Source organism: Neurospora hispaniola (genome assembly GCF_033458365.1).
Source record: "Neurospora hispaniola strain FGSC 10403 chromosome Unknown B0T23scaffold_5, whole genome shotgun sequence".
Lineage (NCBI taxonomy): Eukaryota > Fungi > Ascomycota > Sordariomycetes > Sordariales > Sordariaceae > Neurospora > Neurospora hispaniola.
Window position 1 is genome coordinate 1,754,291 of NW_026944410.1, and position 14,692 is coordinate 1,768,982.

At 50.9% G+C, this 14,692-nt stretch overlaps 4 protein-coding genes and 1 non-coding gene across 5 annotated transcripts; 1 reads left to right on the forward strand and 4 right to left on the reverse strand.

The window, feature by feature from the left end:
• Window positions 1-2,450: 2,450 nt before the first annotated feature.
• Window positions 2,451-3,428, reverse strand: B0T23DRAFT_443549 (uncharacterized protein; the record flags this gene model as incomplete). The annotated part of the gene is made up of 1 exon (XM_062840867.1): window positions 2,451-3,428. The coding sequence occupies one exon, from the start codon at window positions 3,426-3,428 to the stop codon at window positions 2,451-2,453; it is 978 nt and encodes a 325-aa protein (XP_062691749.1).
• A 755-nt stretch (window positions 3,429-4,183) lies between these two features.
• B0T23DRAFT_421011 (uncharacterized protein) lies at window positions 4,184-5,338 on the reverse strand (the record flags this gene model as incomplete). Its single annotated transcript, XM_062839751.1, has 2 exons — window positions 5,017-5,338; window positions 4,184-4,966 (listed from the first exon to the last, which is right to left on the reverse strand). Exons 1-2 carry the CDS (start codon window positions 5,317-5,319, stop codon window positions 4,184-4,186), a joined length of 1,086 nt encoding a protein of 361 aa, XP_062691750.1. The 5' UTR covers window positions 5,320-5,338.
• Window positions 5,339-6,535: 1,197 nt separating this feature from the next.
• Window positions 6,536-9,095, reverse strand: B0T23DRAFT_164723 (myosin-binding striated muscle assembly central-domain-containing protein). Its single transcript, XM_062832788.1, has 2 exons — window positions 8,123-9,095; window positions 6,536-8,038 (listed from the first exon to the last, which is right to left on the reverse strand). Exons 1-2 carry the CDS (start codon window positions 8,882-8,884, stop codon window positions 6,671-6,673), a joined length of 2,130 nt encoding a protein of 709 aa, XP_062691751.1. The 5' UTR covers window positions 8,885-9,095; the 3' UTR covers window positions 6,536-6,670.
• A 1,909-nt stretch (window positions 9,096-11,004) lies between these two features.
• Window positions 11,005-12,097, forward strand: B0T23DRAFT_164733 (uncharacterized protein). The gene is made up of 3 exons (XM_062832789.1): window positions 11,005-11,512; window positions 11,605-11,799; window positions 11,870-12,097. Exons 1-3 carry the CDS (start codon window positions 11,252-11,254, stop codon window positions 11,900-11,902), a joined length of 489 nt encoding a protein of 162 aa, XP_062691752.1. The 5' UTR covers window positions 11,005-11,251; the 3' UTR covers window positions 11,903-12,097.
• A 1,974-nt stretch (window positions 12,098-14,071) lies between these two features.
• On the reverse strand, window positions 14,072-14,143 carry B0T23DRAFT_t256. Its single transcript has one exon. It is a non-coding gene; the product is annotated as a tRNA-Glu (tRNA).
• Between the last annotated feature and the right edge of the window lie 549 nt (window positions 14,144-14,692).

Sequence of the window (14,692 nt, forward strand, 5' to 3'; positions counted from 1 at the left end):
CCGGCCACACTACCCAAATCATAGCGCACGGACTGAAACCAGGGTTTTCGCCCGCAAAACAATTGTTAGCACTATCTGAGTTTCGCGGTTTTCCTGTTAGTGTATTTCCGTGCAGCCGTTTTTCGCGCTTTCGTATACTTTTCGTGTAAATAATCCTAAGGGGGGGTCCCGGGGGGCGCAGCCCCCTGGCATTAAAGTAAATAATTACTTGAAAGAAACGGCTAGCCTAAAATCCAATTATATAGAGGTATTGGCGGGCTATAACCTAGGATCCAGCTCTGCACGTAACAACCTAGAATCCAGCCTTGCACCCATACGGAAGGGCGCGGCGTGCCGCCCCGAACACTAGTAACCTATGAGTCTATAAAGCAGGGTCTGAGACTTACGGTAGCGAAGGCAAGGAAGAGGCCTTTCTGATGAAGGCTCTTGCTACGGGAAAAATAACCTACAGAGGCTAGACCCCGGCGTCTATCTTCGTTTCGTGTAGTCTATAGCGGCAGGATGTGTAATTATGTTTTCCTAGGTAGCTAATCAGCTTCTCTAACAACGTCCGTACAGAAGAAGCTAAGCAGAGGCAGTGTATATCTGATGACACCGGATCCCTGTTCAAGAACGTTGGCAGGTTGTACTTGATCCGGGGTCTCTAGCTGTCACTGGTGAGTCGTCTGGTTCACTCCCAGGGCGTACCATCTTAGATGTTGATGTTAGGGAAACAAAAGAACGAGAAAGGCGGCACATTTTCAAGTACTACCCACCTCGGAGCCAATATGGGATAAGAGTAAAGGGGTAAAATGGCCAGTACGCCTGTGTCTGTCCAAGGTATGTATAAGATGTTTTGGGCGTCAGCCACAAAAAAATGGCCGTACGAAGAGACACATATAACTACATTACTTTAACTTGTCGCAGGTACAAGTACAGGCTTGTTGACACCAGGCCTGCAAAACGCACTTATCTCGTCAAAAATAATAAGGAGAAAACCGCCAAAAAGAGAAAAACAAACATACAACACCAGGGATTCGCTGGTCGTCACCGACCCAACTACTAGTCTGGCCCTCACTGGCTTATCTATGGGAGAGCGGACGGGATCCCGAGTTTTCCAGTGGGTATGGTCGTATGTGCCTTTATTGTCTTAATTTGTGTCTTATGAAGTCATCTTCATACTTTCCATATGTTACGAAAAATGGTGTCCGATGATGCACTGGAGAGTATCACCACTGCAGTTCACCATTGGCAATTATTGTCATGATCCTTGCCACAAATGTGTATTGTCTCTTCAAATCTTTTCGTATGCTGTCCCGTCTGCGCCTGATCGCTTGTGTGCGATCTCTGTCTTCGCCTCCTCCATGTCGCCCGCCTCCTTGTCTACCTCTGTCGAAACTGACGAGTATACGGCCGCCTCCATTTGCATATCATGCCCACGATATAAGCAGTGAAGCTTCTATGAGGGCTTCTATGCAGAAAGCGACATTTAAAGCAGAAAAAAGCAATCCCCATATATCTGACTGCGTTCCGTACCGACCGGTATTGCTTGCTAGTTGTTTCTGTGGCTCCATGACTACCAGACGGAGTACCAGAAGTGGTCGGACCTTGAGTAATGGAATAATCTTGAATCCGAGCCTGAGGAATGGCTAACTCCCCGGCTGCCTCCTCTTGAACTTCTTGAAGATTACGATTTCGAGGCCTCCTACGATAGCGAGGAAGTCGTTGTCGCCAAGTGGAAATTGCCCCAAATGAAAACTTGGCTTTTGCACTACAGCCCATGTACAAGGCCTCCATCAAGAGACAAGAGAACCGAAACGCCCGAAGCCACAGCTTCCAACGGGGACGGTGGGTGTCCCAAGCTCTCGCACTTCGCCGCTTGTCAGAAATAGCACCTATATTGAGCTACAACATGCGAATTCAATCTACAACGGCAGTTCAATGTTGCAATAATCCCTTCACGAACGTCTTACTCGTCGGGCTCTTGCAGTGCATTACCGCCGGCGACTGTCCCTTGCTCTCAGGCTGGCTCTGGTTCCGATACGTCACATGTTGTTCTGTTTGTGCTCCATCCACTGCTTAAGACCGATCGCTCATTCTATGAGATCGAGTCTCCGGGTTGCTCCTACTGTTGGACCTAATGACTTGCGCGTATTGTGCGAGGTGTGGTGTGAAGTGGAAAGTGCCCTTGTCCGAACGTGGATCGTCGACCAGGTACCAAAGCTCACGGGGACACTTGCCGGACACTTAATTGACACTCGTCAGAACAACGAATTGCGCTCCTCAGAGGGTACATAACTCTGAACTGATCACAATGTCAATTGAACGCAGAATCCTTGATCAACACAATTTTCCTTATAATATACACACAACTCCTTCCCGTTGTTCACATACATTAGCCAGCATGTGGGACTGGCTGTCTCGCTGCCTGTCGCCTCCTCCTGACGTAAACCCAATCAGCGCTTCTTCAATCAGAAAGTAGGCCTTCCGTAAGAATCATAATCCGTCGCGGGATTATACGCATCCTTTTCTACCACCTCCAACACCCGGGCCAACGTCTTGAACACCTCACCCCCGCGCGACGACAGGCTTACCAGCTCCTTCACTCTCTCTACCCAATCCGAACCACCCCATGCGTCCTCGCGCGCCATCATCCGCTTGATTTCGTGTTTCTTATGATCAAACTTGCCATTGATCAACATGGACATCTTGCCATCTAGTCCTAGCCTACCCAGGTGGCCGTTGCCGGAAAACTCCTCCGGAATGATATTACCAGAATTGACTGAATATACCAACAAGCGACGCAGGATTCTCTGCATAGTCCGGGCCGCACTAATTTTGGGTTCCAGTTTCGACTCGTGATCGACTTGCTGGTGGATAGAGTCAAAAATCCGATCGATTGTAATGCAGGCTTGTCTCATGTGGGTCCTTGTTGATTCAGAAGGGTTCAGATCTCGCGGGAGGGAAGAAAGCAAGCCTTCGACCCTTTGATAGTAATTGTCAAAGTTGATGATGCGACTGTTACGCCGCAGGCGAGCCCATGCTACGTCGTACTTTTGCTGGAGCAGTTTGCCAATGGTGGACGGATCGCGGGCGGCGGCAAGAGCGAGGATCGCGGTTTGGTCGCAGAGGGAGATCATGGGGTTGTAGTTTGGGCCGCTGCTTGTGACCAGGAGGCGGTGGTAGTGGTCTCGGGAGGTTGGTGGTAATTTCTGGTGGGTGGAAGAGGAAGGAGAAGGGGAAGCGTGTGCTTCTTCTCCTCCATCATCATCATCATCATCATCATCATCTTCTTCTTCTTCTTCTTCTTCTTCTTCTTCCTCCTCCTCTTGGGTGTTGCCTGACTCTGAGTCTTTGAATGAGTGTGAGTCTTCAAGGTCGCTATTGATGCGAGATCGTTTCTTGGGGGGATGACTGTGGTATGAGCTCTGGGCGTTGATATCGGCCATATTCTCTGATTCTAATACGAAGTAACCAACAACTCGTTTGACAGGAGAAGTAAAGTTGACGGGGAAGGAGTGGGTGTTTGAACAAAACGTAGAAAGATGATTAGAATAGGAACTTGGAACAAATATGTCAGCACGTTTAAACCTTTCCTTTACACCTGTAACTATGCGCTAACCCTCCACTTCATGATTAGATCATGATTACGATGTCATACGCATGGAGCACGTCGTTGATATGGAAGTATCCAGTAATACCTAGCCGAAGCAAAACTCCTCCCTGATAGCAACCAAAACAGAAACGACAATGAAATGCACCGCGTTAGATGGGCATGGGCCACATTGCTCGTTCTGATATCTCTGTGTTTAGTAAGCGCAGTTGGGCATTGCTTCCTGTATTATGGTAGCACCCTTTACATATAGCACGAAGATGTTTCTTGAACTGAATGATACTTCATTGTGGAAACCCTCGTTCCAACCTACCGTAGAATCTCAAGGATCCTTACTGATCAGTCCCATCTGTGTTCTAACCTATGCTGACTCTTGTCATGGCAATTCAGTTTTTACCTCATCTTCCCCGTTATCTAGTGCGTATTTTACGAACGCGCTGCCAGGGCTGGTAAAGGGACAACGGTTGAGGTATCTCCAGAGGGAGCGTTCACGCAGGGGAGTGAGGCTAAACGTAGGGGTGAAACGAAAGGTGCATTCATCGCGAGCTCGTCCTCTGGGAGTAAGAGGCTCTGGCAGTTAAAATCTTTCTTTTACATATCGAAGTTCATTCCATCATGACCCTCCCCCGCAAGATCTTCGAGTAGTTCTGATGCCACAAGGCGGTGCTGCGCCGCTTCCATACCGGGGCCTCTCAGCCTGACCGCCGAGCCCGTAGCGCCATGATTCCGTGCGCCTGACGTGCGCCTGCTACGCTCCTTGCGATAGCGGGTGCTCGCTACGATGTACTTTCGTTGGAGCAGACCGCCAATAGTGCCATCACGGGCGGCAGCGAGAGCGAGGAGGGCGTCTCGATCGCTGACGGAGATCAGGGGTTTATCGGTTGGATCGTAGCGCTTGGAGAGAAGAGAGATATAGTGATCTTTGACGGCTAGAATTGATTCCTCATCGGTAGATCGAGAAGGAGAAGAGGAACAGTCTTCTTCCTCTTCGGCTTCGTCTGATCCTCCATATTTCAATCCATCCTTCATCTGGTCTGTATTTTTAACAAGGAGGCTCAAGGCCTCAGCAGATTTGGCGGCAGAGTTGGCAATGGCCTCTAAAGCCTCGATTTTACGAATGCTGTACTCCTTCTCCTCGGCGGTTTCGGTGTTCGGGCTATTGCGGGGGAGGGTGGTAAACGGAAATTGGCCCGCAGAGGATGAGCCAGGCGTAGCGGAGAGAGGGGGTTGAACACTGCCTTTGTTATGGGCTCTAATCTCCCTGATGATGTTTTGGAGTTCTTCCATGAACGCCTTGGTACGGCTATCGTCCTCCTTCTCGGTACGATTCTGGTCCCACCAAGCTTTAAGCTTAGGTTGGATATGCAAGGGAACCTATGCGACTTAGTAGCTGGATAGCTTCAGTGCAATTTCTCTTAACCTACAGGAACGCATGTCTTCTGATGATTGTTCTTTGCGCATTGCCAACACGCAACGCCAAGTCCACCTTGATTGTAGCATTTCTGGCCGGGCGTAGTGAAAGCCCTGGTGACGCATGGGCCGCAAGGCATATGCCTCTCCTTTCCTTGCTCGGGGCCTTTCTTCTTGGTCGGGGGAGCCTCTAGAACGGCCTCAGCTGTCTCGATTGATTCTTCAGCCGGTGATGAATCCTCAAGGTAGCTGTCGATGCGTGCTCGTTTCCTCGGGGGACAACTGCGACGTGAGCTCTGGGTGTTGACACCGGCCATTGTGGGTGGAACTGATCCGGTGAATGTGCGTTGAAAGGTAGAAGATCAAAAGGATGGAAGATGTCAGTCAGCAGTATTTTCTTTTTGTTGGTGACAACTTCCTGCGTTTGGAAGGTATGGCCCAAGACCCCCTGCCATGCTTATATCACAGTTACGGCATCACCACGCATCAAGCAAGCGTTAGATGCTAGCATTGGCGACCCATTTCCCAACTTTCTAATCAACGCACAAAAGCAGAAAGAAGCAACCTGATGCAGGACCTCTTGCGCCGTGCAGCAGGCACGAACGCTGCGTAGTTGTCAGTCATCTGTATGTTCACTAGGGCCGTCCTTCTCTTAGTACGGTTCAGCTTGACGCTCTTTTTCCGAAAGACCCATCTAGACCATCACCATCAGGTCCAACGTCGACTACCCGACACGTCACACCAAGTCAAATGGGCATGGGCCATATCGTCCTTTCTGACTTCTCGTTACTACGCCACCCCATCCTCCACTACCCGCCTGGGTAGAGATATAGACAACATTTGTGTAAATCGCCTCAAGGCACCATTAAACAATCGACCCACTTGCCCAATCAGTCAAGGGGTAGTCTACTTGCCGCTCACCATCTATCTACTCACATCCATACATAGCATCAGTCCAGCACCTCACCTGACAACAAATCAGTGCGTCTTCATAAGTACTAGCTTTACCGTAAACAGATACATACGACCATACCCACTGGAAAACTCGGGATCCCGTCCGCTCTCCCATAGATAAGCCAGTGAGGGCCAGACTAGTAGTTGGGTCGGTGACGACCAGCGAATCCCTGGTGTTGTATGTTTTTTTTCCTTCTTTTTGGTTTGTCCTCAGGATATCCCTGCGCCTTTCACATGACATGAGCACCGGTTCGATGACCTAGTTCAAGGTCCTCAATCAACCGAGTGTCTCAGATCTTTAAAACACAATCTACGAAAAAGACGCACGACCGTGGTTTGTTCAAACGTGATGTGATCATGATAGGTACATAGGCATGTATGCAGTGAATAACAACAGCGGTTACCCTTTCTGCTACTACTCTCCAATCTGATCATCTTCCTCATCGCACACCTCTTGTCTCTGCTTCCCCTTCTTTACTAAACAAAAGCTCCAACTCCAAATGTGATGAATGAGATGTCAACAATGTTAACAATGTTGACGATGCCTGTTGCCTGTCCCCTCTTTGCCCGCCCGTGCCCCAATCCCGTAGGTGAATTGTACCCCTGTTTTTACAATGACAAACTCAAGACAGTTGAAATGATGGAAAAACAAAATCAACAAGGCATCCTGTATACCTACCAGCCTCGGATGGTTTACTTTCAACAGAAAGCCAATCACTCCTTCCCCAGCATCAACTTCAGAGACTGTACAGCCAGCTCCACAATCTCCCTCCTCTTTGATCTAGTAACCACCGTCTTCAGAATCTCCACCGCGTTTTTGCTCAGGAACTTCTCTCTTGCCAGCTTGCCTGCCTGGCCCTCGCATGCCACCATATTCAGCAGGACAAAGACACCGCGGTGCCTCAGATCCTCGTTATCATCTTCACATAGACCGAGAATGATCTCCGGTCCGCGTTCGCGCTCCGCAATAGCCTTCACCACGCTCTCATACCCCGTCAAGGCAGCCAAGGCACCACCGGCAGCACTGCGCGTAGCAGCGTCTTCGGCGTCTGCTAGAGCTACAAGGATCTTCAGCCTGGTCTGCGCCTGCGGTTTGCTCGTATCGGCAAAGAGCGCCTCGGCTTGTTCGGGGGATTGGACGATGTTGCAAACGAGCTCGACAGCTGCAGTGGTAATGCGAGGGTTGTTGTATAGGAGAAGCTCCTCAATGTCCTTCCAGGCCACGCGGACAATGGTGCGGCGAGTGTCGTCGTCAACAGCAGCGAGGTTGGTGAGTGCCATCAGGGACTCAAACGTCGGGAGGAGATCGCGTGTGTCGACGGTTTGGTCGGGGAGCAGGATGTGAACAAGGGGACGGATGGCGGTGTTGATGGGGGTGGAGCCCCCGAAAACGAGCATCGGGTTCGTTGAGATGAGGATACGGGCGAGGGCCTGGGCGGCGGTGCGTCGGACTGTCATGTTCTTTGGGTCGCCTTCGGGCAGGTTGGTCCAGGCACCGATCAACAGACGGACGGCGCCTTGTTGAGCAAGCGGTCCCCGCATAGAGGGAGTCATGGAGAGCGAGTTGAGAATCGAGATGATGAGGGTGAGGGAGGCTACGGAGCTGGTCTTGCTGATCGTCACGAGAACGGGGGTGAGGCCGGCTTCGAAGACACGTTTACAGCGTGCGCTGACATGTTCGTTGTCGTTCAGGGGGTCGGGTTGAAGCTTGCCTACTGCATCCGCGTAGGCCTTGAGTTGACTTATGCGCTTTTGTTCTTCTGTGAGGGCGGGACGGTATTGGGTAAGGTTAAGGAAAATGCTGAGTGCGCCGTACATGAGAGGGGACCTGGGCGGCGCCGACTCGAGTGTTTTTACAAGTGATTTGAGAAATTGGGGATCACCGGCTAGATCCTCCTTAACCTTGGCGCGAATCGATGCATAGGCGAGTCCTTCGACCGAGGATTGGCTGGAATGTTCGGGGTCCTTGATGAGCATCTGGGTAAACTTTTTGGAGAGATCTTCTACGCTGGTTGTCGCCGGCTGTATCCGGGGCTGGGATGGGTCGGACAAGTCTGGAGGTGCCTGGTCGGGTTGAACAGCCTTGAGCTGATGTCAGCCGCAGGGACATCAGAAGGAGGGAGCGCCAACCTCGGAGGTCGGTGAAGGAGGCAGTTGGAGGCTCACCCTGAGCTTGGTTAAAACCACGGCGGCCAGGTTCTGGACATGGATCGAGTGCCTCCTCATGGAAACGGAACCTTCCTGGGTGGCGGTGTCGGGATCGGTGGTGTACATGGACTCGACAACCTGCTCGGTATCCTGGTCCACAATCTCCTCTAGCCAGTCGATGCAGTACTTCTGGACAGCTTCACGGCAGTGAGAGTGCATGCACGCAGCGTTGAGCATTTCGAGGCAGGCTGTCTCGACCTTGCGGCTCTTCCACTTGCGCCTCATAAGCGGGCCTAGACTGGGGAGGAAGCCTTCGCTGAGGAAAAGCTCGGACGTGAGATCGGGGACGATGGGGAAGATGGTAGCTGCCACGCAAAACGCCACAATATAGTCGTCGTAAGTGCCGCGTTGGATCCGGTCGAGGAAGAAGGCGGAGAGCTTCTTGCTGCCGTCCTCGCCAGCGGCCTTGAGGTAAGCAGAGGTGCAGAGAGCAGCATGGCCGCGAACAACATCGGTCTGTCTCATATCCAGATAACACAATATGGTATCGACGCAGTCACTGTCTATGACGGCGGTAATGGATTTCTCTCCCTTCTTTGTGGCTTCGACATCGTCGTTGAGCAGCTTGGTTAGCTTGCCCAAACTTTCAACCGTCTCATCGTCTTCCTTGCCGCCCTCCATCAGGTGGGCAAACAGGAGCAGTGTCTGATCTTCCCTTCCCAGGTCATTATGCATCGCACGTGTGTGGGCATTCGGCGCCGTGGTGGAAACGGAGGCCATCGTGGTGCGATTGACCTTGGTCGTTGATGTGGGATCTTTGTGAAGAAACTGTTGGTAGAAGCAGTGCTAAAGGAGGGCTTCGATGATTTTGCAACCAGGGGGAGCTAAGGTCGCAGGTGAGGGGCACGCCGTGAGTATGAAGTGATCCTGATGTAGAGCGCACGTCCGCAGGTCTCGAGATAAGCGCGGTCGGTCGTACAGGTGCAGTCACACACGAAGACTGGAGGTTGACGTTCGGGTTGTCGTGCGGGCGCGGGGTGGTACAGCGGGTGGTACAATGTTTATCGATAAGTCGATCAAGGTAGCCGTAACGACATAAGGCAAGCAGGGTAGGCAGGCAGTCGAGGAAACGAGGAGGAGGGGTATGGGGTCTCGAAGGTCAATGGACTAGGTCGTGGAGGGGAGAAATAAGGTGGAAACGCGATGGGACGGGAAATGGTGGGCCTCCTTTTATCTGCCAGGACCTTGTCTCGGCGCAGAAGAAAAGGGACAACACTGTATGCAAGATTCGCGAAGGTGAAGATTGCTGTCAGGATGCGAAGATGGGATGGAGTATGTTGTTTTGAGGTTCTGGAGGAAGAGGCAGAGTTAGCGAAATGGAAAGATAAGTGATAAATTTGGATGTCAGTCGACGGCGTGTGGTCGGAGTCTTGGCTGTGCCACTTTTCTTCTTTTGGGGGGACTAAAGAGGGGACTGGGGGGTACGTACCCAGCTGAGACCCCACCGTTGGCGGTCGGTTCTGTAGGTATCTGTAGCCCCGAGTGGTCCTGTAAAGATTGGGCCCTGGTCGCTGTAGCCGCACTCTTTCCTCAGTCTTCCATGCACCAAGGGAAGTGGAACCGAAATCTTTTTGGCCGTTGCTTTCAAACGGCTATCTGCTGAGGTGTGTTTAAAATCACGCCTTTGAAGCCTGTCATCAGACTGATCCGGTCCTGCTGTTCACTTGATTTGCAGTGAGCGCAACAGACCCTGATGAAGGCGGGTGATGGATGGATTTACTTACACTACCTGTCATATCCTGTGCCAAGTTCTGGACTTGGAGAAATGCCAGATTGAGGAAAACAATGAATGACGGTAATGGCAGGATGGCAGGAGGGTGGTACGTATGGGACTAGGTACCGTACTGTTACCATCGGGAATCCTGTCGTTCTCTGCCGTGCGTATGGATACCTCTACACACACCCATTTTAAGTTGGAAACATCTGCACCTTCCTGCGCCAGTGCCAAGCTTCTGCGAATTGCATGAGAAAATGCAATCAGCGGCTGGGCTGCTTTGTTCCCCCCCTCACCAACCTCGAAGCCCCCATCATCCCTCCTTCGCCACTCCATCCCGCGCTACTGCGTAGTATTCTGGAGGCTAGCCACCCCACCATGTGAGAGAGTAGTACCTCAGCACCTCAGGAACTTCCAGGCTTCGGGTCATCCCCAAACCTCATGACACCACCAAGACACCAAGACCAAAGAGATGACCGGATATCCTTGTCTCGCGCATCTCATCTAGAAACGACACCAACCGAAACCTCTCAGCGGGCGCACGTGTAGCATAAGGCTCAGCGGTGATCCCTTCAGCGCTTCGGCTCACAATCTCTTGATTGCCGAGATTAGCGGTTCACTTCTGACGACGCAGAGCCCTTGTGATTGACATTGACCAAGTCTGGAAAGTAGGTAGATATTCCTAGATTGAGTAAACAATCAGTCCCGCCCTCCCTCACAACTTGTAACACTTTAGCGCAAAGCCATACCTCGCTTCCATCTGATACTCGACAGTTGGCCAAGTTGAGAAGGACTAGCGGGGGGTGGGTGCAATTCAGACATGTGGAGAGTGAAATGGCATATGAAGCGATTGAGGATCGTTTTGGTTGCGGAAGACATAGTTCCTACTTGTATGTTTACCTACCCTGTCTACAAGTACGATGAACCTCTTCGGTAGCCACTGCCTCGAAAGCAGGACAGCACTCCCGAGTCTTCGTTGTGTCCAACGCAAACGGGGTAACATGCCACGCCCAGATCTTCGCCAATTAGCCGACCGGTGCTCCGTTTCATCATCGCAACACAATGTTCCTTCACAACGTCGTAGATGAGACGGCTGTCTCAATCACAATACTCGTCCCGCCCGTCGGTTATTTTTCAATCTCCAACATGATTCGCCCAAGGCCACGACATGCTATATCACCAGTGAATATGGCATCCGTGGGCTAGGTAAGAGAAAAGGAAGGGTTAACTGAGATCAATATCAGGCCATTACCGCATCAGATAACATGTAGTTATCTATAAAGTGGGATTGAAAGATCGTCGCGTTGAGCCTTTCTTTCTTCTCCTGAGTTCAATCATCAAGGGGCTAAGAGGAAGCTGAATCAAAAGCAAGAATGCGTGACATCACCTCCATCTCGTTCTTCCTTCTCGTAGCACCCCTCGGCGCCCTCGCCGCCCCAACACCTTTCGAGGATGTGATTCCAAGTAGAGTGCACCAAGCAAGAGCAGTGGTAACCCCAGCGCCATGCCAACCGCAGCTCAGCCCTCCTCCCACCGAGCAGGAATCAGCCGAACGCTTCGAGAAGTTCGCCCACGCCTTTCTTGAAACCAAGAACTTGACTAAAGCGTTTAAGTACATTGATGCTACGTACATTGTATGCCTTTTTCTTCTTTCTCACATCCCCGGTAGTGCCATTTGATCTTACTTACCGTATGCTAACGGTGTTATTTCGTCGACGAGTGACAGAACCATAACCCGTTTGCCAGCGCCAACGGCCCCAACGCTGCTCTCGATGCCCTCGGTCCCTACTGGGACTCGGTCCAGATCACTTCGTTGAGAAGAACGTTCAAGGGCGAGTTTGGATGGTTAAATTATCGGACCAATTACTTTGGCGAGATTGTTGATAGATATCGCATGGAGGGTGGGTGTATTGTTGAGCATGTGAGTTCAGTTGTCTCTGGTGTTGTAGAGTTTGACGTAACGTGCTGACATTGTTGCTTTGTTGACGTAGTGGGATCAAAACGAGCAGTACCCTTCTTTCTGAGACGAGAAAGGTACGGGGAACGACTGGGTGATGGTCTGAAATAAAAATAAAGCCAGTGGCTCTTCTACCACGAGATCAACTTAAACAAACATAGCAGTGCACCTGGATATTTGCCGTCCTTTCAATCACTTCGATGACCACAAAGCGAACGCTGAAAGTTACTTGACCTGATAGACTTCCCAGTCTCCAAGCTCTTTGTAGTGCTTCATCTTCCATATGTCGTGGGCGTACGCATGCCCCAGCCACGTACAACTTGGAGTTCCATTCTCTCCTTTAAAACTTTTTTTGATGGCATATTTCCCTTTGGTTAGACGCGCATCACCTCTGACTACCACAATACAATTTCTAATCTCAGCATTACCGGGAATCAGCTCGAACATGCCACGAATCGTAATGAAAACTTTATTCGGACCCTTCTGTCGCCGGTCACGACGTTGAGAAACTGATCAGTAACGTTCCAAATTCCCTCGTCAGTATGATTAAGAGGTCAGGGTCCGCTAAAGCGAGCCGACCACACCTCCAACAAGTAAACTTGAACTCTTTAGGCACCGGTCTCGCTCTTGTGACTTCCTCTGTCTGAAAACCACAAGGGTATGATCGGCTCTTTGCTGCCATTGTGTTAACTTCTTCAATCCAGTTCATGAGTCGGATGATATCCTTCGGCGCGGAACAGTTTGTAGCTGTGACGATTCCAACATAGCAGCCTTCAACAAGGAGTGAACGCCCATTCAGGGCAATATGAACTTTTCCGATTGTTTTGTCAAGGCGTTGTTCTCATATCAAGTGGGGCGTTTTCGAAAACCTTCCCAGTCTACTCCTCTGTCCCCCCGGTGGCGCCGTGTAGCGCTTGCATGGCGATAGGTGACTGTTCCCAGGCTGGGAAAATCGATGCCATGTTCGAGATTATAGTGGTAGCAGCTTCCCAGTTTCCACATATCATACGAATCCGTTGAGGCAATGCGAACTCATGAACCACCCATATCCACCCAAATCATGGGCAACATACCTCTAGTAACGCTCCGAGACGACGCCAACGACGCCACCCGTCCAATTCGTCATAGGTGACACTCTTCTCCTTGAAGCCGGCGAGCGACTGGGTCCAGACTTATATTCAAAACTGCCTCTCGTGTCGGCGGTAGTACGCGTTGACGGTGTGCTAAATCATGCCTATAGTCGCGTTACCGTCCGTCTCTTCTCCTAGGTACAGCAGACCTGTCCGGCAGTTGCTGTAAATTCGCGACATGAGGCGCACCTGATGATTGCGCTCGCATTTACCGTCAATTTCTTGGTTGATCTGGACACCGTCCGCCCAAACTGGAATCGGGCTTGGTGTGCCCTGCATATGATATGCCACTCGTCATACACTCTTCGGTGCCATCTCCAGATTGGCAGTTATGGCCAGCTTGCAGCCGTCGATGAATTTTTCGCGGCAGAAGTCGGAAGGTCCCCAGCAAGTGCGTCATAGACCCAGCCATCCTGCCGACTGGCATGAACAAGCGATCGCGATAGTAGCTGTTCATTGCCAGTCAGCACCAGGTCGATATAAGAATCTGGATATGGGTTTCACTTTCGAGTGGGCGGTAATGGCAGGATGCCATTTTCCAGGCAGCCAAGATGGACGACACATAGACAAAGAGAACATGCGTCCTAGAAATTAGCGATCTTAACGGGCAAGAACTATCGCCATTGTTGGGAGAAAAAAAAAAAAAAAAAAAAAAAAAAAAAAAAAAAAAAAAAAAAAAAGAATGCCCCTAGAGGTAATCATGATACCCAGGCTGGAAGAGGAGAAGAGTCGAGAACGCGCGCCGCGGCCAATCCCCAAAATAACAGCATCCTTATGAGGTGCAACGCTGGCTGCCTCTAGCCAGTTGGGTTGCATCAAGTGCAGTTTACCTGAACGTCGGTGTTAAGCAAAATGAAGGCGCAGCTTTGAAATGAGGCACAGCAGGAGCGGAAACGTAGAGGTGTCTCGGTTGGGCAGAGCGCAATGTGAGAGAGAAGCCGCTCGGATCATTCGCGACGGGAATGTGTCATCCTGATCTCGGATCTCGATTGTTCCACGAACCAACTCCGCAAAACAAAAAGCGAATTGTTGAAAAAGCGAATGATGGATCAGCCCAGACTTGGAACGAGAAAAGAACATGAGGGAAAAGAGAAAGAAAAAAGAAACTCCGGTACGGGGAATCGAACCCCGAGCTTCGCGGTGAAAACGCGATATGTTAACCGTTACACTATACCGGACTTTGTTAATAATCAGCACCAAGTACAGAAGCTAAGTGTAGACATTTGCACACGTGCTCTGCCACTGGTCGAAGTTCTTTCCTCTTTTGGTCGCACCTCGTGAAGCTTGCTGTGCTGTCAAAGAACTGATTTCGGTCGGGATGACAACATGAATCAAAGGGACCACAATCAATACCCCGGAAAGCGCTATGACGAAATGCGTCCGGTGATCTGCAGGTGCGGCTTGATGAGTTTGTGTCAGGGCACAAGCCCAGAACCCCACATGTGGAAGTGGTGGGTACAACCCACAGTGCCAGGCACAGGGTGTATGCCCAGTACTGGGTATTTAGTCAGATTTGTGGCCTCCACAATACTTGGAAGGCCATCCTTCTCCAATACATCACAAGTCGGGCATACATTGCCTCCAAGCCACTGGCCGCAGACCATTACAATCTGGTGCCCACACCAGTAGAATCGAACTGACGACCAACCAGAATCAAGGTTCGCCAGGATTCCTGAATCCGCCAGCTTCGAGCGCCAGACTAATCAAGTCGCCAGACGCTGCGTCTC